Here is a 23007-nt window from a genome sequence, read left to right as displayed (position 1 = left end):
GGTTTGACAAAGGGGGGCTGCGAATTACCAAAAGCTATTTATACCCGGTGCCGTTCATCAATATTTGTCACAAGCTGCCGGCTAATGGGTGGCCCTAATGGAAAGCCGTGACACTTCGGGCAGGCTGACGTGACCGCGCCGTCATGCAATGCACGCAGACGCAATGGAGACCTGTCTGAGCTGGGTGAATTTTTGGGTTTGGTTTTTTTTACCCAAAGACCACAAAAGCCCAATCCGGCCACGGGGCCCCCACAATTAATAATCGATGATCGATTACGTGTTGTGTGGGAGTAGGGGAGGGTAGACAGGGCAAGGCTGAGCGGGGAACAGCACTCCTCCCGTCCAGACAGACAGTCGGAGACAGACAGGCAGGCATGCAGGCGAGCTCATCCCTAACTTAATACCCCAGCGAACGCGAAATATGAACCCCCGTCGCTTTAATTTAGACGAATGCAGGGTAATTGCCGAGCTGCTCCAAGCACAGGGCACGACTTGTCCATTGTGTTTTCGTATCCATCTGGCGCCAAACGAAAGCGTACCTAAGACGTGATACAGACTGCACGCTTACACGACACAATTACAGGCAGGATATTGCTGTGCTGTGTTGCTGAGCTGGGAGGAATGCTGCTGACTACAGGCAGACCGGTCCTGATTGATGATGATGCTTATGATGATGAATCTGACGATGAGCGACTCATAAAGACACTGTGCTTTTCAATGATCGATCGTTAATACATGCACTACGTTCATGCTTTTCAATGATCGATCGTTAATAGGATACATGCAATACCTAATTTTATAACTTCATCATTTTAGTTGACAGCGCATTCAGGATGAACTGACCAAGAGCACCGATATGGTTTAATAGTCCTATTCACGTGCACATGTACCGCATGAACTTCAATCCACTGCTGGACGAGGTCTTCCCCACGCCTCGATGGTCAATCTCGTGCGAGTTGGAAAGCATTTATGTTGGAGCGTTGTACGGGAAACCAATGGACGTCTGCACCGCCCTTTGCTGATATAACGTAGCCCTGCACACGCATCTCACACCTCTGTTGCATTGTAGGGTGGTCGCCCATCCAAGCCCATCTCCATCGTCACGTCAGTAGCCCACGGGGTGCCTCCGCACGGCACGCGCGTGTGATGCGAGTTAGTCGACGATGCTTCACCACGCCGGTCAGTGCGGGTTTAAGGCGGAGGGCATTGACGATGGCGCAGAGGGCCGTGCAGCAATGGATTTTGCTGCAGTGGCCTCTGCTCACAAGGTAGCATCGCAGCAGCCGACGACACCTGTCATTCTTATACATGTACTAAGGCGGATTTGTTTAATGGAATATTGGAAAGATGTGGCATTATTTGGCAAATAATTGCAGTGTACTTATCATGTGCACTTAAGTACACGCAGTACACATTAAACATCATCCTTTAAAAAATACATAGATAAGGTATAGATGCAGAACACCACCCAATTTGTCAACTCATTACCAATTAAATGTTGTCTTAATACAGAAAACCATCCATTTAATGATGTAACAACGCACTTTCGCGCTTTAAAATGGATTCTTCGAATTCAATATTGATACGCGTTGCACGAACATGTAGCGACACGCGCGTACGGGCTCATCATTCCCAACACTGGAGAGCGCACGTTACGTCAAATAACGTCCTTCCAACTTCATTGGACTTGGAGTAAGTACCGCGAAGAACATTACACTACGTACAAGTGTCCACAAATGCGCCAAGCTTGATTTTAATAGCAATTTAATAACGGCACCGGCAAACACGAATCACACGTCAGTGAAAGCAGCGCCAAAACAAATTGCCAAGCGCGCTGACCACACACAAGCAGAACGCCACAAGGGCAATGTCATATACTGTACTTTATCCCGACTTCATATTAAAAGTTACACATTGTGATGTACGGTGAACAGCAATGCGTACGATTCAACGGCGAGACCATGTCACGTGCCACGTTTATACAAAGCGTCGCGGGTAACGGGATGCGTGAAAATGCATATTATCTAGCAGTGTGTTAATGTCCGTTTTGGAGACGGAGTGCGCGTCTTTAATTCCCAGGGTGAACATGATTGCATGAACAGCTTGGGAATTTCTGCTTTTATAAATACCGCAGAACATTCGTGGAAAATTTGCAGAATTTGTATGAGGATACATGTTTTCCTTTCGCACAGGAGCACGGTGAGATGCATGCACATTACCAGCCGACGCAATGCAAACGCAGCTGTAAGCAGCGTGGTTAAGGTGGGAGCACTATTCAAATCAAATCAACAAATGAAATTATTTCACTTATGAAAAGCATTACATCCCCATGAACCCCATTGTAAAATAATACTAACTGGCCCAAATATCACCTCTGTATGTACAGCCTGATTGCCAATCCAGTGCAGAGGGCTTCCCCACGCGGCACAGGCGCTGTTTGGCCATCCTCTACGACCCTGGTCGAGTGAAGCATAGACGTTGGAGTACAGTACAACAGAGATGTTCCTGCACTGCCCTCTGCTGGCCACCGTTTAGCCCCGTAACAGCCCAGGCGGGTGACGCACGGCCATCCGTCCCAGCTCAAGACGAGCTCTTCGCTCTCGAGATGTGACGAGGGTGGGTGCATTCACGATGATTTGGCCATATTTGACGCTCGTATTAAAACATCTCCGGTTTCTGGATACAAAATACAGCTTACCAGTTTTAAGAAAATGCTTCCACAACCAAATGTAATGTGCTGGTCTCATAACGTTTGACAGATAGCCATTGCTACTTGTATAAATCCTGATGAAATTTTGCGAGTGGATCAGGGATATGTTGCTTGGGTGATGCGGTCGTATGCACTGTGCCGCCTTCTCTGATCCATCCCATCACTGGCACACTCCATAAACGCTCAGGTGGGATAGATGCACACTGGTAGTGCATGCTGTTCTATTTAAACAAAGCAATACAACTGTCCAAATGTACATTTCTGAAGCTACGTCAACGAAGTTTGTTATAATGAAAAACATAATAGTTCACCATAATTGAATAATATACTGTACCATGACATTAAAAACCTTAGCCACTCTCCCAAAGTTAAAGGTTATCTTTGCTGAAATCATATTTCAGTATTTATTCTGGATACACATTGCAGTGAAGTCTTAAACATCGTTTTTAATGAATTTTCCAAAATTTACAAAAATATAAGCCTACTGTTGCCATTTTATTTAAAAACTACATCACACAAGTTTACACTGTTGGGACCAATGTTAGACAGGCCACAATTAAGATAACATTTTGGGGGAATTGTGCTTTTGCTATAAACCCCCACCAAAGCCACGTGGAATCTCCAACACTGGATAACACCCGATAAAGATAATTTTCAAATACTTGTTTACCCATGGACACACACACACACTTAGTATGGGACGGTGTACTTTGACAAATGTGGACCTAACATCTGTGACTGCAATCGCTTCTTGCACTACCGTTGCGATGATTACTGTGTTCACCTTCATAGAAATTATTATATGACCACAACCCAAATAAAACTGCCTACAATGCATGTATAAATTGGACCAGTGGAAATGTGTGAATATATCCATATTGGCACAAGCGAGGGTGTTTTATTGTACAGCAATATGAAAGCCATGCCACTTCATTGCTAAATGTGAATTCGGTACTTTACAGTAAAAAAAGCCAAAATAAACAATAACAAACTTTTATTTCCCCCAACAATTTATATTGGCTCTGCTCATAATCACATAACTATGGAGTCTACATCAAAACTCTTACATATAAGCTACAGGAAGAAGGGAAAAAACTGTTCTGCAAAGATTAAGTAAAAACGAAAAAGATGCACAGCCTATACAGGACTTGTTTACACAACATGCGAAGCTTCACAGGGAAACTTAATTCAATATTTGAACATGTTTAGATTGTATGAATATAATTACGGAAGCGTTAATGTTGTTTTAATGTTACCAGAGGGTTTTTGTGGTTGCGTTTTAAAGGCAGGAAATAGGCGAGCTGTTGTTAAACACGGATGCACGGGGAGTGGGAAAGTAATACAGTGTGCGGGGTTGGGGTTGTGAGATTAATTATCATTTTCGTTCGTAGTCTCTTTGGACACCAGCGTCTCCTTCTCGAGCATGAGCTCTGCAAAACGGTTCTGCAGCTCCTTCTCGCGCTCCACCTGTCTGCCGACATCCTCACGCAGCGCCTGCACCACCACCACCACACAACCACCCCAAACAACATCAACCGAGTTTATACAAGCAAACAACCTGCTTTGTGTAAACAGTTTGTTCAAGTTAACATGCCTCCTGGTACTAAACTATGCTAATCTGTGCACAAATGACCAGTTTAAGTAAAAAAAATAAACCGAATCAATCTGCTTACCAACTCTCAAAATAAGATGGTGCTTAGAACTGCTTTGTAGATTTGAGCCAGTTGGTGGTAATTCCACATCCCTATAGCCAACGGAATAACAATCTGTAGGGCCACTGCTGATTTCTCAGAGTGATGCCAGTTTTATCATCAACCCTGAGAGGTTGCAAGGCTGAGTCTTCTCTCGACCAGGAGTTAAACTCACAACCTTCCAATCATGTATACCGACTCTAACCCCAGCGCCACCTAACCAGCTACAAATACGCAGTGAATGAAAATACACAAAACATAAGCAAACTACTGCGGCCAACACACAATCATGCGACATGTTCCGTTACATCACGCTAAATATGCGCATGTGCCCACTAACAAATATAGCCCTAATTACGTAATAAGCGGACATTCCCAGCAACCACAATATGGCATTCAGTCCAACAAATGTCATTTGCCTTTGTAATGTTTTTGCAGTAAGACTACAGTATTTACATAATACCATTTATTTTCAGGTTTGTTGCTTCAGTTAACTTCAAAGCAATGTAGAGTTAATGAGAGCCTAAGTCGCGTGTTTCTCTTCGTTCGTAAGTGAAGTGTGAATTGCTGCCCCTGTGTTGCTGGAACAATACCACATCAAGTGACCCCAAGTGCTGCACTAATGCGGGTTGAACATGTTTTCTTAACGGACCTGTCAATAAACGTGATGTCACGTAACCTTCCACATAAATCAATGACTGACATCACTGCTGTGGAAAACAGTCAGTCACTACACTAACCAGGAGACTTGGTGAAAGAAGTGTGGCACGTGCTTGACTTTACGTAACAAAACACACGCAAGTGTTTTAGGCACATGTCAGACTGGTGTGCTTTGCCAGCTGAATATATAAAGAAACATTATTCTTTCAAGCTTGCGTTGTACAGCAATACATTTCACTGGATTAAGTGTGTAAGGTTGCATGTTCTTGTCTAAAAATAAACAAAACAGAAGGTTCAGCCACCTGATCGAAGCAACCTTGGGCTAACCAAAATCCTGCCTTTCCAGATTACAGACACTCTGTCCGCAGGTAAGAGCTTGCAATCTGAGACATGACTCAATAGCTCTGTCAAGCTGCAAAAGTAAATATCTGGAATAAAATGGGGCTGCTACTTCATTAATCATCTCTACCATCTTGATCAAATTTCATATCGCAGATTGAGTCATTTATTGGCAGTGATTCAGAAACTAATAGTGCAGGCAACTATATCAGTTAGTGAACATATTTTAACCCCTTTCACCCCCGTGTGTGACCAAATGATCACATGTTTAGCACTTATTTTTTGAAAGAAAAACCACGTGGTAATATTGAATCACAAATATGAATTCGCAATTTCTACAGTACCTAAACTAGAGTCAAATATGGTTCCACAGAGATGGCAATACAATAATGGTATCAATTCATTTGGACTATGTACTAATCTGATTGTCATCATCAACTTACACATTGCTGGGTAAAAGCCTCCTCGCCACTTTGTTGCCATCCCCGTACTCTCCTGCGCTGCTACAATGAATGTTGCTCCTGCACAGGGGCTGGGTTCATTGCTCCATCTCTGTGGTGGTTGTCCTCTGGGACAACTTCCCTCCTTTGTCTACAATTATATCACTTAGTCTTGTCAATCTATTACTCACGTGAGCCCTCTTGGAGAATATCCTGCCCAATCCCACTTCTCATAATTTGTCAACATTGTGTCTCTAATAATTTACGCTTCTTCTCTAATCCATGTTTTCCTCTTTCTGTCCCTGAGTGTAAGACCGAACTTGCATCGCTCCATGAAAATTACCTACTTTCAGCATGTTCCATTTTTGTTGTCTGTGTCCATTATCCCGATCCATATTTGATAGCAGGCAATATGCCGATTAAAAACTAATTTTCCTTCGGTCACACTCGTTTGTTGATTTGCATTACATATATAAATAACACATTTACATTGATCCCAGAGATCAGAGAAACAAATATTTTACACTATAGAGACCAACCAACCACGTGAGATAGCTGGATTTATAAATTAGCATTGTTCTAACATCGACTACATACGTAACATCAGATTCAAAACAATGTAAATGAATAAAATATAACATTGTTAATGGGAGTTTGTAGATTATTTATAAAAATGGATGCAGTAATTGGACCTCTTACAAACCAAAGCCATGTATTTGTTTTGATCAAAGCCATCTATAAAAATTAAACTACCACAATAAGAATGCAGGAATTAAAAAAACACAAATCAAAACAAGATTCAGGCAAGGAGATAAATCCTCAGCAAGGCTATTCACATCAACAAGGGAAGTTACTTACCAAACTATGGTTTAGAAAACACGAATGGAAAACAACTTAACAAAGAAGGCTGCAAATATGGGAAAAAGATAAAGATAAGAAAAACAATACCAGAAGAGGGGGCCACTCGAGGGTAAATGTATTTGTCGTCGTGTATTTGTCTGACAATAATCACAGATTCCCAGTACAGCTACCTCAAAAAGAGGACAATCCTGAGAAACCGAGATGGGCGTAAAGCCCATATCCGTTTCCCCAGGTGGCAGGCGCAAGCGACAGTATCTGTACGTGAATGAGGCAGCGCCGTTCACTTGCTCGGTATAGCCTGCGGTCATCACCTCGAGGCGCCGGGGAATGGCAATGTCCTCGTGCTTCTTCAGCTCCTGGAAGGTGTGCAGCTCCAGGTGTGCCTGCTCCACCTGGTCCCACAGCTCTCCCAGCTGCTTGGTGAGCGCCATCGTGCGTGACTGGTAGCCACCCGTCAGGATCTTCAGCTTCTTTTCCAACTTTGCAGCTTTCTTCGCCTCTGCCGTCATCTGTGCGCGGTTTATCTACAGTGTACATGCAATAGAGAGAAAACAAACACGCCTTACTATCTCTGCACAATCAACACTTCAAGTGCAGCCTTATTTGCTGCTCACATTCATTTAATGGCAGCACTAATCCTCCATTGATGATCTTAAGCTAAGCAAATAAGACACAAGCCAGTCCATCTAGCATGTTGCTGTTGACATCAGCCTCTCGTACCACAGGTATGAAAAGCTGTGTTGACTGCCAACCGAGATTTGAACTCTAAACCTTTCCAATTTTTTAGTTAACCGATATAACAAGTGTGCCAGCTGGCACACTACAATGCTATAGTCGGTGCTTTACAACATCTGATCAAGTCAGCAATTGTGAAACGCAGCATGTTTGAGATGCAGACTAAGCCACTGTCAGATGGTGCTGAAGCGAGTGAGGCTACGGATGCTGGGGTTGTGCTATGCGTAACCACATGTCACACTTGTCACAATTACAATCATAAGCATGTCCTTCGACCCACAATCATTCATTTGTTTATGCGTGATCGCCAACTCCGGCATATGGCACTGTTGCCATTAAACACAACAACACTGAAAAGATGCACCGCCCTTAGATGAATATGCACACACATTAGGGTCCGCACAACACACAAGCTGATATTGACACATCACAAGAGGTACTCGTTTGAGGTCAAGTAAAATGAAGAAAAAGAGCGTTATAGTTCATCGAATTCCTCCAGTATAAATACATATTGTGATTATAACTCAGAAATTCAGATAGGACTTTATACTAAACGTTAGTTGTAAATTATTGGCACAGTAGTGCTGAAATCTACACGACCATGCCCCAAAGAAACACAACTGGTACATTTCCATGCTGTTACGAGAATCGACAAATTCATACAACACTTTGTATGTATAATCCATTGTGGAAAATACAATGGGAATTAGTATGGTTATATCATTACTGAAATATGCAAAGGCATGAGGATAAATAAACATGAACATTCCAATCATATTCTGGTTACACAATGGAATATTTTTTTCCGAAATGCCCATGACAAAATAGGGTAAAATATTTCCCCTCGGAAGGTTTTGATTTATAAAAAGAAGCATCTTCCCGACCACAATCAAAATTCTTTGCGCGTTTTACCCTGTGAACTAAGGGGTAGTTCTCTTTGAACGTTGCTTGTAGAAATTTCTAAGATGAAAAATATCTGAAATATTTCAAGTTCATCTGTGGGAGTGCTGGACATACCAAATATAATTTCTTGATAAAACCCAAACGTTTAATAAACATACGGTCGCAATTTCCTGAGATGACATTCAGTCCATGGCCAAACTGCTAATTTTCCAGGACGTAAAATGCACACTCTGAGAAAACATACGCATTCTAAACGATAAATCTCACAAGCAATGGATAACCAAGAAATGGGAAATTCCAACCACGGCCTTACACTTCACCACTATCCTTTTGAAAAAAGTATAATTCAAAACATGTTAGACTTTCCCACACTCATCTTGGCAGCATTAGTGTATTCATTTGAATAATGAAAATAGTAACTGCATTTAACCAAGATTATTACTTCTTTACATTTAAGCACATATTAAAAACTAATTCTCAAAAACATTAATATTAATTACGCGATATCACAGAAACAAATGCATATTAATTTTCATCATCATCATGTAGTCTTTTCTATCGGCCATCTTCCCTGGTGATATATCCAGCGCTGCCTTTTCTTGACAGCAGATAGTCACTGATATACATTTGATCCTTATGGCAGTACTCCGGGGTACCAAATAATACAAAATGGCCAAGGCAATTAAATACTTTATTTCTGGGACACTATTTTTCCAGGGGTGTACTTAACTCCGCGACTGGGGTACCAATCAATCCGACATCGATGTCGAAATGCAGCGAGGCGATTGCGCTGGAACCCTGAACGCTCGTACGCACCGTAGTGATGCATCGTGTACAGCTCGTCGAGACGAGTCGATTGCCGCATCGCCAACCATCATCAGACTAGACATGACTGCATCACGGATTTGTTCTGTGATCCACGTATTTCACTTTGTGTCTCTCAGCATAACTTCGAACATGCTTCTTCGGGAATTTTTCAGATTTTGTTATATTCCTTTGTCAGTGTCCATGCATCTGACGTCATAGCTGTTAGTTTGCATTAACTTACTTCTCTTTTCATTGTCATCTACATTTCAATAACATAAATTATCTGCATTATTACTTTCAACTTAAAACACAAGACATTTAAAAGCTAAACTCATTGTTGGTCTCTGGGCATAAATTCACGAGTTCAAGTTCCATAAAAGGGACTTCTGACGGCAAAAAAAACACATCAGTGACTGCACTGCCCCTCAGTGGGGAAGTTAACATTTTGTGGCACATCTTGAGTGCAAATTCCAAACAGGCTCAGTTTTTTCCAGCAGCTGCGTCAAACTAGGCGTGGCTTGTAGGGGGCGGCTTCCGGCCTTCAGCAGCCAGCATGAGGCAGCCTCCATTTTTAACAGCGAGTGTTCGGCTAAAAAAAAAAAAATCAGCCGATTATATTTCGTCAATTGCTAGATTTTATTGACTAATCGTCCCATCTCTAAGTTTAGGTGAGCAGCTACGCACAGCTGTTGTGCTGTGGGGACACCAGAAATAAGGGGGGGGGGGCTGTGAGCACTGTTTTAGCCGTGCCGCTCTTACCTCCAACTTCTTCTCCAGGGACTCGATGCGGTCCTTCTTGCTGGCGAGGTTGGCACGTGTGTAGCGGCCCTGGGATGGCAGGTAGAGCACCTGGCTGTAGCACTCCTCCCACACCTGGTTGTAGGCCTCCAGAGAAAGGTCCCCGTGACCCATGCCCTGCTTCACCACCTCCATTTCCTGTGCCAGCAGCTCACGTGCCTGTGCAGAGAGGTGAGCGAGTTAAAACGACTCCCCGCGCTGAGTGTTCATTTCAATGCATGTGACGATGAAGATGACAATGATCATGATCTGCTCGTGCAGGGTCCTTCAACTAGTTTTTGCCGGCAGACCACGTAATAAAACTAGGAAGTACTGTGGGGCAAATTACATCATGTTACATTTAAAGATGTTTGGTAAGTGGCCATTTCCTGCACAGGTCAACCAGGGACTTCTCACAAAGTAAAATGAATTTGATCGACTATGGAGCTGGCCTCTGACCATAATTTGAACCTGCGTTCTAACTGCAGCTTCACCCAGACAGATGTAATAGTAACACAAATAACTATGAATAACTCCGGATCTTTTTTCCTGAATTATCCAATTGTGGTATTTCATCATGACATGAGAATTAGAATCCAGTTTGCACCATGTCAGAAAATGGCCCGTGAAAGAGATATTGCACAGACTTGTGAACAATCCTTCAAGAGGCTTTTTTTGATCACTTTTCCAAGAGAGATTGTGTGACAGTGAGATATTTATTAATTCCTGGAACTGGAATTTAGCCGAATTAAATGCAAAATACAAAATGTGTTTTTTTCTGTGCAGTCATGGGAGACTGGGCTAAAATCATTGACTCGCTACACTTAAGAACCAGATTTAATGACCCCAGCTGCCCATATCCATACCGAAGATCTCAACGGTACGAAGTTCTTCTGACCGTTGAGCTATCTGGTCAATGCCATGAAATAATATTCAAGCCTGAGATCATCAGCGACGGTTACCTTATGCAGGTCAGCTTCATCGATGGGCTCGTACTGATGCTGCTCCAGGAAGCTGACGTGCGCTGCGTTGTTGGCGCCACCCTTGCCCTTGTGTGCGACGCCATCGTCGGTAGGAGGGTGGTAGAGTCCGTCGTAGTGCATCATGAGGATCATCTCTTGCTTCACCATCTCCTCTGCCAGCTGCAGCTCGGTCAGCGGCGGGTCCACGCCCACAGGCCGTAGGATCGTCTCATTGATCTGCTCCGTCGCACAAACACAAAACACGCGTGCATGGAATTTATTTGTAACCAGATGATAGTGCATTGAGAAAAAAAGTCTTATCAAGGAAAAAAACTCAGAACGCATGCAAGGGAGTGAAATTTGGAAGACAAAACAACATTTAATGGGGCCTCTTCTACCTCCCAAGACACCTATAACAATCCTTTGGGTTTATAAAAATATGCTAGCTCCTTTAACACCTGTCAAGCTATTAACTCAAAGCATCATTACATTTGGTATTCGAATCTTAGGTTTAACCTACAAATGTGCCTGAATAAGTGTTCAACCAGTTCTTATTACCGCTATGAAATATTGATAAGAAGCATGGGCAATGACAAATAACATTTAACCAAAGTTTAATGTTTGCTATGCTACATGCAGCAATGCATCCCGGGAATTACACTAAATTATAAAAAGTGAAACACGTGCATCATGGAAAAAAAGTAAATTCAAAACATTATTTTGAACATTAAGGAAAGTGGGCTTGGGCAACACGCTAAAATAAAAGGATAATGGCCACTGGACAAGGCTGGTAATGAAATGGCAGCCAAAGCAGAGAACATGCCCGAGAAATTGACCATTACAAAGAAGGAATGATCAGATCAGCTTGTCGGCAGAAAGAGATGGATCATGTCATCTCACGAGTATGAAGCGAAAGCAAAGAAAGATCATTCAAAAGTGGTTTGACCACGCCTGATTATAATGACTGCACATGACCACTTATTTTCTCCATTTTTTTCTCCATTTATATTAATTGATTGAACATAACCAACATTCTGACCTCGGTGGGACGTGGCAGGTCGCGCTGCACTGCCTGGTGCCGCCGCTTCAGCTCCCGCTCCCGCTCGGCATGCCGTACCGCCTGCACACACAACAACAAGCAACAACTCCACCGTCAACCGAGGCGTGATCACACCGCCAGTGGACTCGTGCACACGGGCGAGACATTGAGCAAGTTCAGAGAAGAAAATATATACATACTGACAGCGATAACCTTTAAAAGAAACTGTGCACCTGAAATGTTTTAACCTGAGAAAAAACACTAGTCAACACGCCGGTGGTCTTTATCACATGACTAAACAAACAAATCACATTTAAATAATTGCTCCTTACTAAAGAAGCAACTACAACACCACTTTTACCTTGTAGCTACATATCTATGCTGCATATTCCAGGCTTTCTGCATGAGTTTTAGCTTTGGTGTTGAGAATATGAACAATTTGAGGTGAATTTCAGGTACACTCTGTTGGCATCACTGTGGTCATTGCAGTGTCTTTTGATATTTCACTGCAGTGATGGTAAGAGAGCAATTCCCAAAGTCGGTTTTTCTTTTTCTCCCATTAACAAGGTATCAAGTGCATGTCAAAAATCCAGCAAGCAGAACCATGCAACGATGCGTTGATTAATCAATATCCATTCTTAATCCTCACAATCCAATCATGGATGTATGTTTGCACAATGTTTTACACGTGCAATTTGTTGCATGCGGATTCTCGAATCAAATCGCAAACCCCACGTGATGGCGATTTATCAAACTGTGAGGGAGGCGCATTGTGACATGGTCTCTAGGTATATATCGACAATAATTGTTTTGTTCTTTTGCATCATCCTTGAAGGCAGTAACTACTTGCCTTCAATGGGTCGACATAACAGCACTAAACAGAACTCGTGACAGGAACACTCTGGCCTGTCTCCCAGTGTCAAAATATGTTTTTATTCAACTCGTGATGAGAATATTCAGCAACAACGCATTTGTTTTCCTTCAATGATGACGATACGTGCACAAATAACATCAAGCATGACAATGGCGATGACTACCCAAAGACCAAAGCCTGACTATGACAAGACAAAACTAGTCTGAATTAAGATACATTGGTAATGCTATTAGAAACAAAAGTACACTTAAGATGACCAAATGGTAATTGAATATATGCATGTATACAAAGATTTACAATTTCACTGATCAATTGACTGACTGACTGAATAATAATAATAAAGGGGGGAATGTCGCACCCCTCACACCAACATTTAATCACTGCTTTAGTTAACGAGACTAAGAGAATGACTGAGATCCACAAACACTCGACTACAGCCATAAGTTATCGTCGGCGTCGTCTAGACTAAGACCGTTGACGAAAATATTAAAAATGCCGGCTGAATTCAAACTGGTGGCCCGCACCTGCTTGCGAGAGTCCACATCCGAGGCATCCTCCACGAAGCTCTCGGGCGCCTCATCGGGCTCCTGGTCGCCGTCCACGTTCTCGGGCAGCACGATCTCAAAGTCGTTGCGCGGCGTGGGCAGCCCCTGCAGGCCCTTGCGCAGCTGCAGCTGCATCTCTCGCTCCTGCATTCGGCGCGGGGTACAAAGCGACGCCGCTGTGCTACACGGTAGGGATGGCAAAAGTATTGCAGGGCTTGGGGAGTGGCAGCTGATGACAAAGGTGTTTCAGAATCACAATATTTTATTTTATTGGAGGAATCCTACGAGCTATAAAGCTTTTTTCACAGATGTGCAGTAGCAACAGGTCAGAATAATTTAGTATGGCTGTTGCGGTATGATGGTACGACAACACGTCACGTGATATAAGATCCAAGGTAATCCTCTCGTTGAGTTTGCAAAATATAGTTATCATTGGTCATTTTATTCTTCTTGAAACATTTCATTTCCTCATGAAATATTTTTTAAATAAATGCAACATTTTAAGTTGTAAATAAATAGCTAGTATTCATTAAAATAAGCACTTTGAAAAAAAGATTCTGGAGTAGTTGACGGCATGGCAATTACATGCCTCCATTATTTTCGTAGTTAAAATTATTGAATATGTTATTGTGTAACTGGCCGAATGTGCATTATAAGCTTTATAGATTGTAATAATTTGATTTATAGGTGTATTTTAAGTGAACTGCAGTTGAAGAACATTTAAGTACAACAAAGCCCAAAAACAGTACTTTCAAAATTCGAAATACAATTACAAATATATGGGACACTGAAGCTCAATTGTCATATTGTGAAACTTGGAATCGTATATTTTTATGTCAAACTTTTTTCGCACCGTACGTAGCCAACCGTGCTAATCAGAGGTGCGGGACATCGAAGGTGAGATATCGTACCACATCGTGTGGTCCAGTAAAAAAAAAATAATTTAAGAGCCACAAATATGAGACGGTGGTCCTGAATACAAAACGTCATGAAGCAGTTCTAAGAGAGCCACCAAATGCGGCTCCGAGCCGCACGATGTATTTAAAAATGACATGGCGGCAACCCTAGCGTGCACAGCATACCATCTGCTTGGCATAGCGCGGGTCGTCCACTTCCAGGCCAGCTGTCTCAGGGTTGATGCTGAGCTTGTCCCTCACGGGAGTGCGGCCCGGGGTGAGGCCGGTGCCCACTGGGCCCGTCGCCCCCACCGGCCCCGCTGTCACCATCTTGGGGGTCAACCCACCCCTGGGAGTCAGCCCCTCTCCACTTTGAGATGGAGTCCTGAAAATAACAAAGTACGCAACCTCAACATAAAAAATACTGTCAAAGGGAAGAAAACATTACTTGACCAATATGATACCAGAGATTCGAACGTATTTTGTCAAATTATCAATATTAACCAAATTATAACAGCCATGCCTAGAAAGCTCTACACAAATAACCTCCCTTGGGTCCCAATTAATACAGAAATACTTCACTATACTGATGAGACACTTGCTATGAAATCGTCAAGTAATAATGTAAACTGCTCCTCTCATGCAATGCAACTTGAGATTATAATCTGCAGCAGTCTAGCCAAGGAAAGTTGTCGTTTTACAGCACGAGGTGAACACACGACCAGCCTGCAAAAGGGGCATTAGCCTGGCAGTAGACAGCAGAGGTCGCAACCGGGTACCCGATATCCGTACCCTACCCGATACCCGGCTACCCGTACCCAGCCGGGTACGGGTACGGGTACCCGTTTGCGACCCTGGTGCGGCCGGGTACGGGTAGGCCGTGAGTCACTGGTGAGTAACCGTTTGTCACTCATTTCCCATTGTCTCGTCTCTTCTCACAATTCAAGTGCCTAGAATCAAACCACCCGCGCCTGCAACGTGGCTTCATCCTAGAGGTCGCAATCGGGTACCCAATACCCGTACCCTACCCGATACCCGGCTACCCGTACCCGGCCGGGTACGGGTACCTGTTTGCGACCCTGGTGCGGCCGGGTACGGGTACGGGTACCTGTTTGCGACCCTGGTGCGGCCGGGTACGGGTAGGCCGTGAGTCACTGGTGAGTAACCGTTTGTCACTCATTTCCCATTGTCTTGTCTCTTCTCACAATTCAAGTACCTAGAATCAAACCACCCGCGCCTGCAACGTGGCTTCATCCTAGAGGTCGCAATCGGGTACCCAATACCCGTACCCTACCCGATACCCGGCCGGGTAGCCAGGTATCGGATAGGGTACGGGTACGGGTACCTGTTTGCGACCCTGGTGCGGCCGGGTACGGGTACGGGTAAGGAATCAAAACCCGTTTGCGACCTCTGGTAGACAGTGATTTTGTTATTTGGCTTTAATAATTAAGCAATTACATACAGGACTGTCAAGGGAACCTAGGTTTCTGAACCCCGTGTGGAGATGTAGCACCTGAAGGGCGTTCCAAGCACAGTGTTTGGCGTCTGGACAATCTGCCGCTGCGGAGTGACGCTGCTGAAGTCGCTCTCGTGCAGGGGTGTGTTCAGGCCGCCCTTGAGCGGGGTCTCTACATTCGTAAGCGCCATGATGTTTTGTGCCTCCTGCGCACAAAAAATGGGGGAAGGGGAATTCGAAAAAAAAGTTCATGGAAGCATTTATGTTTAAACATAGCGTGAGGATGGTTTATTTAAAGAGGATAATTGCCGTAGATGCTTCCACGTGGCCGACATGGTTCTGTACAGGGTAACTATAATATTATTACACATTGAGATAGTGCAACACAAAACAAAGCACAAAAAATAACTCTATCAAAAGTCATGAAAAGTAAAGTTACATTTAACATTAGTTTAACAAAAACGAAAGTGGAAGCAAACAGGGGGCAGGGAAGATAGAAAACCAGGAGGGGATAAATGCAACAGTAAACGATCTCGAAGATAAAGGACTGAGAGAGAGTAAAGCAGCAATACTGGCGAAATAAAGAGAGCCATGTGGAAATTGGTTTGAACCCATGATCACAAATGAGCTGACGTTAAGGACAGTTGATTATGATGATGAAACAAAAAGCTAATTGGATGGAAGTGTTTTCATGTTTTTGTGACCCCACGAATGTGGTAACAGTGGTGCTTACAAATAATCAGACAGACCAGTAGATTAAACTTATTATTTTCAAAAGCACGTAGAAAAATACACCACATTAATAAATTACCACTTGGAGAGTATGTATGCAGGTGGCGCTGTGTTTGTTGTTGTTTTAGGTGCGAGTGAGCACCTGCAGGATGCGGTCTTGTGCGGCGGGCGTGCGGGGCGTGCGTAGGCCGCCAGGGCTCGGCGTGACGCTGTAGTCGGACAGAAGAGCGCTGGACGCGGCGTTGTTGGTGCCCGACTCCTCGGCAGCCTGGCGCGCGAGCTCACTCGCCTGCCCGATCTTCACCACCTCTTCCAGCTCCGAGTCTGAGATCTGAGCAGCATTGCAATAGCAATAGCCAGATCAAAAGACAATAACGTTATGATATGAGATAGTGACAATCGCATAGGTAGCAAAGCAATGGTTAAAGAAGGCATGGTGGGGGAAGACTGACCAAATAAACAAAAAAACAATTTATTTTTCCAGGTAAGACCCACTGAGCTATGTAGCTCATTTTCAGAAGTGACCTGGCTACAAATAACAGTTCAACTTAGTGGCTTATCATGTGGACATTTATAGCAGCCAAATACTGTAAACGCACAATTCTAAATGTAGAGGGTAAAACCGGGAGGACCAGGACAAAAATACACACAACCGCGGGGAGAAAGCCATGCAAATTCCAAATATACAGGCGTCGGGGTCGGATCCACGACCTCCTGTATACCGGGTGAGGTAGTTAACATCTGGCCACTGCACACAAGCTCTGTGGCCACACACCTGGGGGGCTGGAAGGACGAGCTTGCTGCGCTTCTTGGTGAAGTCAGACACGCGGCAGGTCTGCAGGATCGCCGACGGAAGGTCAGACTCCTTCTTCTTTTTCAGACGCTGCTTGTCCTTGCGTCTCTCGCGCTCCTCCTTGTCACTAGTTAGAGGGGTGTGCATCGGAATTCGGTACAAGTATATGAGGGTAATGTAATATAATTTTTATCGGTGGTCAAGGCCGCCCCCTCATGTCCAAAAGCATTTAATGCACAAAAACCTTTCACCTAGTATATGAAATTAAAACCAGCCTTTTGTAATAAACAAAAATATACAATATTAAATCACAATTTCTAAATCCTCACTTTCAAAACCCGCTTAAGAAGGGCCATCTAGAGCTCCATCTAGTTGAGGCCCTTTTGCCAGCAGTAGCATGAGCAACCGATTATAGGGTTGCACCCTTACCATTATTATTATTTTACTTGCACAACCTCATTGTCTGATCGGTAGAATCATAGAACACTTGGGCTTAACCGTTAACATGTATATGCAGCAACCCACTTGCGCAGCTCTCCGTCAAGGTGCTGCTGCCGCAAGCGCTTGAAGTCTGGCTCGAGCATCTGGTAGTTTTCCTCGGACGTGTCGAAGAAACCTGGCGCCGGCTTCTTCTCGAACGGAATCTCAGCATTGTAGTCAACCCCGCGCTTCTTCTTGCGCTTCTTCTGAATATCGATCCCGGCAGCACGCAGCTCCCGCCTCTTCTGCAGCGCGGCGAGGCGCCTGTGGGCCACGCGCAGGGCGGGGCAAAGCAAAACTCATCGCATCGGCAAGAAACTTCACAAGCAATGTACAAAAGACTAGGTTTGAAACGATGCACCGATTTATGAATAAAAATCGATGACTACATTCACAATACATGCATCAAACAGTGTGGGTAAAGAATCCATTAGTTTAAATTTAAACAAGTTATATGCTGGTGAACGTTTAGGCTCACCGAGCAAACAAAACTATGAAGGTAAAGACAAAACTAAAAGTTAATATATTATTGACTCAAATTGCAACTGCCAATCTTGGCAACTCATAAAATCGCACATCCGCTTAGCACGATTGGCTACGTATGATGCGAAAGAAATTCAACATCCATACAAATCGTTTGAAGTGAACTGTGCCTTCTAAATATGCATCCATTAGTAATATTCTATGGATGTTTGCATATGATCCGAATTTAATAACACACAAGTGGTAATGCAGTAAACGCCAAGCCTGAGAAGGGGAGGGGGGGAGAGGAAAACTGTAACGTGACGTAGCACAACCTAACCAGCACGAAGCAACCAGCCAATCAGCCTCTAGCACGAGCCCATCACCGGCCCATTAATCATAGCCCCACCAATGGTACATGAGCATGCAAGTTTTTAGATTTTGTAATTTTATCCATTTTATTGTTTATCGTACTACTCAATGATGTCAAATTCAGAGTGGCTATCCTATGAAGGCAGTTGCCCCCACAATAAAGATGTGTAACATTATACTACTGGACCACCAAACACATTTTAACGGTGAGAGAGTGACTTTTGATAGTGACTAGGGTTAGTTCAATAACCTCTGCTAAGTGCTCAATTGAAGTGCTGCATGTTAAGTGTAAGGAAAGTTAAGCCACCTCGAGGGTGTGTGCCTCAGATCATGCCACGTAACAACAAAAAACGCCATTTGCCACTAGTGGCTGTGACGTCACCACGGCGCTTGTGCCAGGCGATGTGCACTTTAAGGTCACGTGACGTGTCAAACGCCCGCTGGCTGGAGGTTACGGGACAGACGCAGGTGCCATGGGTTGACTGACAAAGATGACTAACAGATGCACCACCTGTGCCCCCTACTGCGGCAACTACTGCCACCATGTAAGATTCGACTCTCACAAACCTGGCCTCCTCAAGCTGCTTCTCTCGGGCCTTACGCTTTGCCTTCTTGCCCTGAGTGTTGGCAAGTCGGGCACGCGCCTCGGACAGCATCTCCAGCTCATCTGGTGGTGCACAAGAAAAACAACATTAGCAAATTTTTCAACTGTTATTGCACAAAATGTAGCAGGCTACCAACAGTACATTTTGTCAAGGCTGGTTAATTTAAAGTCATCATTGTCATGAGCCTCCCCAAAGGCATCGCCATTTCTCACGGTCCTGTGATGTAACACTCCACCAAGCACCTGCACAAGAGCCGATTGAATTGCTCCATCTTGACAATGGATGCCCTCTTGGGTGTCACTCTTGTTATTAGTCTCGACCACGACAATCATCCCTTCTAGCAACGTGTCCTGCCCAAGTGGACTCTTCTTATATATTTGAATAACTGCTCGAATAACTCAATGAACACTCCATTAAAAAATTGTAATAGCTAAGCATAGAGCTCCTGTAATTCGAAGAAAAAGAACATTACTACTTTTACTTTTTTGGAACCAAAAAGTAATTCCTGCAGTCACGAAAGCTCAAAATCTAGTTTATTACTGCTTTTGCATAAAATAGCTTTGCAAACAATTACTTTCATTATTGTTAAAAATATAGAACAAGATTACCTTTATTGAAGAACAGGGAATGGCCCATTGAGACCAGGAGTCTCTTTCGTAAAAACTTCCATGTCTACAAACTTGAATAATAAAATCAAATGAATAGGTTTAAATGAACTAGGAGAAGACCCCGGGGCCGGCCCAGGACATGCTGGCGGGACGATGTTGCTCAGCTGGACTGGGAACGCCTGGGAATTCCCCAGGAAGCGCTAGAGTCTGTCACCAGCGAAAGGGAGGTCTGGATCGCCCTACTCAAAATGATGCTGCCGCGACTCTCACCAGGACAAGCGGATTCCGAAATAAACAAACGAATAAGCCTTACACCCATCTAAATATCTGAACAATTTTGGCAGTCAACGAAACTCACTAAACTCAAATCCCACACCGACATAACTATCATTCTTTGCAACATCCATGACTTTACCGGGTCTGTCATGAAAGGTCGTATATTAAGACTTCACCACATGTCAGTGAGGCATATAGTTTTGCATTAAGCTATGGGTGGACAATGAGTTGTGGTCCTCACCTTCATCCATGTCCACTGGGTCAGGTCGTGCAGGTTTGGTCTCTGGATTTGGGTCAATCTCTCCAGGCTTCAGCTTACGAGGGTCATCTCCTTGCTCCTCCTCATTGTCTTTCTGTGCTGCCTTGTCCCTGTGCAGTTCACACACACACGCACAAAGACAGAGATTCTTCCATGTAGCCTACAGATTGAGCGGTGCTGTTAGTGAGCACCTATTAAGTCCGGCATGGCGCAGGAGAGGGTGGTGTGGCCAGTGCTGATATTTAGACTCCGCTAGGTACTCATTCAAGGCCTAGAGCAGGCCCAGGACCAGTTCTGATATTACTCATCACTGATGATAGCTAAGGCAAAAATCTCAGGTTTCCGGGTTTAGATACCTTATCACTACGCTAACAACAGCCGACATTTGCCACTAAGTGACATCCCTAAACACTTATGCCAGGCTAGGTACACTTCGGGGCCACATGCCCTGTCGAAGGCTCACTGATTGGTCACGGGAAAGACTCAAGTGTGAAGGGTTAACTGATGACTGGTAGATTCACGATTTGTGATCCACACTGTGCTACAGTGGCGGCGCAGCGGAGGCACTACCACTAGGCCGCAAGTACACACGCATACACAAACATGCACACAAGGTGATTGTGATGGTCACACAGAGGTTGGGGCAGTGCCTTCGAGGGCTGGCTCATACTGCAATGCTTACAGGAGGTACTCGTAGTGCTCCAAGCACTGTGCAGCAGTCCGGCCCACGATGGGTGCGATGGTTCGCCACTGTGTCGGCATGAGCTTTGCCAAATGCAGGAGCTTCTCTTCCTCCTCTCTCGACCACTCTGTCTTCTTGATGCTGGGGTCCAGCCACTCGAACCTGCACGAGGAGCAAAGAGCCACACAAAGATCAGCATGTGAGAATGGTCAAACCGGTCTACGTGCTCAATTCAGATTATGATGTGTATTATTGTTGGGATGTATCAATTAATAGTTTCAACTTAAATGTGTATGCTCACAATATATCCATCAATTTATTGTGTGTATCAACGGATACATTTTGAATCATATTTGTTGTATGCAATTGGTTCATTGAAACCCTGCAATCACTATATCTTCAACAGTGACACATACATAATCGATTTGTGGTTCAAATGATGAAAGTGATTTAAATGTGAATAGCAAAAAACCTGGTGTGGGGAGGCCTTAGGCAGTAGACTGCCAAAGCGCTGCAAATGTTTTTTTTTATCACAAGCCTAATTTTAACAGCTCAACAAAGGTTCAGTAATGTTAAACATACAGAAAGCGAGGTGTTAAGGTATCAGAAGGAAGGGATAAACAAGGATTATCCCTGGACTGCCACCACTGACAGTAAAAAAAGCCTTCTCAGTCCATAAACGGAATGAGGGCAACTCACCATCGTGCCTTGCACTGCTTGGCTGATTTTCGATGCAGCAGGGATGCAATTCGTGACCATTGGTTTTTCCCATATTTCATAACAGCCGCTTTGAGGATTTCATCCTACAACGGAATAACACAGCAATTTTGTTAAGAAAATCAGCAGCAGTATGTAGTTTCGATACGGAAAGTCATATTTGTCAACAATAATCACAGAGGAAAACTATGAGCATTGTTCCAAGTCATTAAAGCACGAGTAAAGGGCAAAAGCGGTAACTTGCTGACTCCCACACAACTTTATAGAGCGTGTGCCCCATAATTACATCCTCAGTTCTCAAAAACGTTGATACCCGATGTGAACTAAAGAAATTACCTAGGCTCGTGTGGGTACTTCAATGGTAGTCTGGCTGTCATTTTCTTACGACAGAGAACAATTAATCAATCCACTGAACGATACGTCGGATTACCCCAGTGGAAATAAAGATTCTGAATCTGTCTTGACGATCCAATTCATGACAATCGGGCTGGATATTAACTCACAATTATTTAAGCATTTAAGCACTTAAGCACTGCAGCTTCACCAAAGGAGCTGCAATGTCAACAATATCTGCACACATATAAAGCCCTTTCATCAAACCAATGCTGGATGAGGGCCGATCCACGCCGCGAGGATTATTTGACCGCACTTCGCCACACTGGTTATTGATCAACGTGGGGAGCATAGACATTGAAGCGTAGAACAGCACAGTACAGTACAACAATGTTACTGTGCTCTACTGCCCACCACGTAACACCATTGCCTAAAACAACTTGCTATATTCTAGATTTGAAGCTTTCGTGACTGCAAGGATTCATATTCTTAGGTTTTTTCGGTAAAGTCACGTAGGTAAAACATCAAAATTAATAAAAATAAAATAAAACAAAAATCACGACGTTTCGGAGGCAACTTGCTATATGCATGGCCGTCTCCGATCCACGAACTGACATTGTCATCCATAGCGGTGGCCCCATGACGACTGTTAATCAGTGCGAATAATATAACGAGAATGAGTCTAAATTATAAATAAAAACACGAAGTTTCATTTGTAAACGTGTTCACGCCACTGGCTGCGCGTTGGGACTAGTTGCTGCTTGCTAGGCCGCGGGGTAAAGAATGCGAATAAAAACATTAAAGTTTACCTCGGTGTTTCTCCAAACGCCACCTTTAATCATAATGCGAGGCATGGTTGCTGTTGTTTAACTCTGCACCCGTCGGGGAGGTGTAAGTTTATGAGTAAACGGGTGAATAATCGCGATCTGCAACTCGACGAGGCGAACACACGAGCGCCACACGCACTGAGACACTCTGCAGGGGGCGTGATGG

General features: G+C 43.9%; 1 protein-coding gene across 1 annotated transcript; it reads right to left on the bottom strand.

The window, feature by feature from the left end:
* Positions 1-1747: 1747 nt before the first annotated feature.
* On the bottom strand, positions 1748-22991 carry CDC5L (cell division cycle 5 like). Its single transcript, XM_061569715.1, has 16 exons — positions 22824-22991; positions 21664-21767; positions 20965-21126; positions 20265-20392; positions 19102-19201; positions 17746-17964; positions 17203-17347; positions 16570-16758; positions 15753-15901; positions 14426-14624; positions 13323-13487; positions 11925-12005; positions 10886-11122; positions 9906-10103; positions 7013-7225; positions 1748-4204 (listed from the first exon to the last, which is right to left on the bottom strand). The coding sequence occupies exons 1-16, from the start codon at positions 22866-22868 to the stop codon at positions 4079-4081; spliced, it is 2460 nt and encodes an 819-aa protein (XP_061425699.1). The 5' UTR covers positions 22869-22991; the 3' UTR covers positions 1748-4078.
* Positions 22992-23007: the final 16 nt, after the last annotated feature.

Source organism: Lethenteron reissneri, chromosome 6 (genome assembly GCF_015708825.2).
Source record: "Lethenteron reissneri isolate LAM-NWPU_2019-01 chromosome 6, ASM1570882v1, whole genome shotgun sequence".
Lineage (NCBI taxonomy): Eukaryota > Metazoa > Chordata > Hyperoartia > Petromyzontiformes > Petromyzontidae > Lethenteron > Lethenteron reissneri.
Note: the sequence above shows the minus strand (reverse complement) of the source record. Positions and strands in the feature narration are given on the sequence as shown.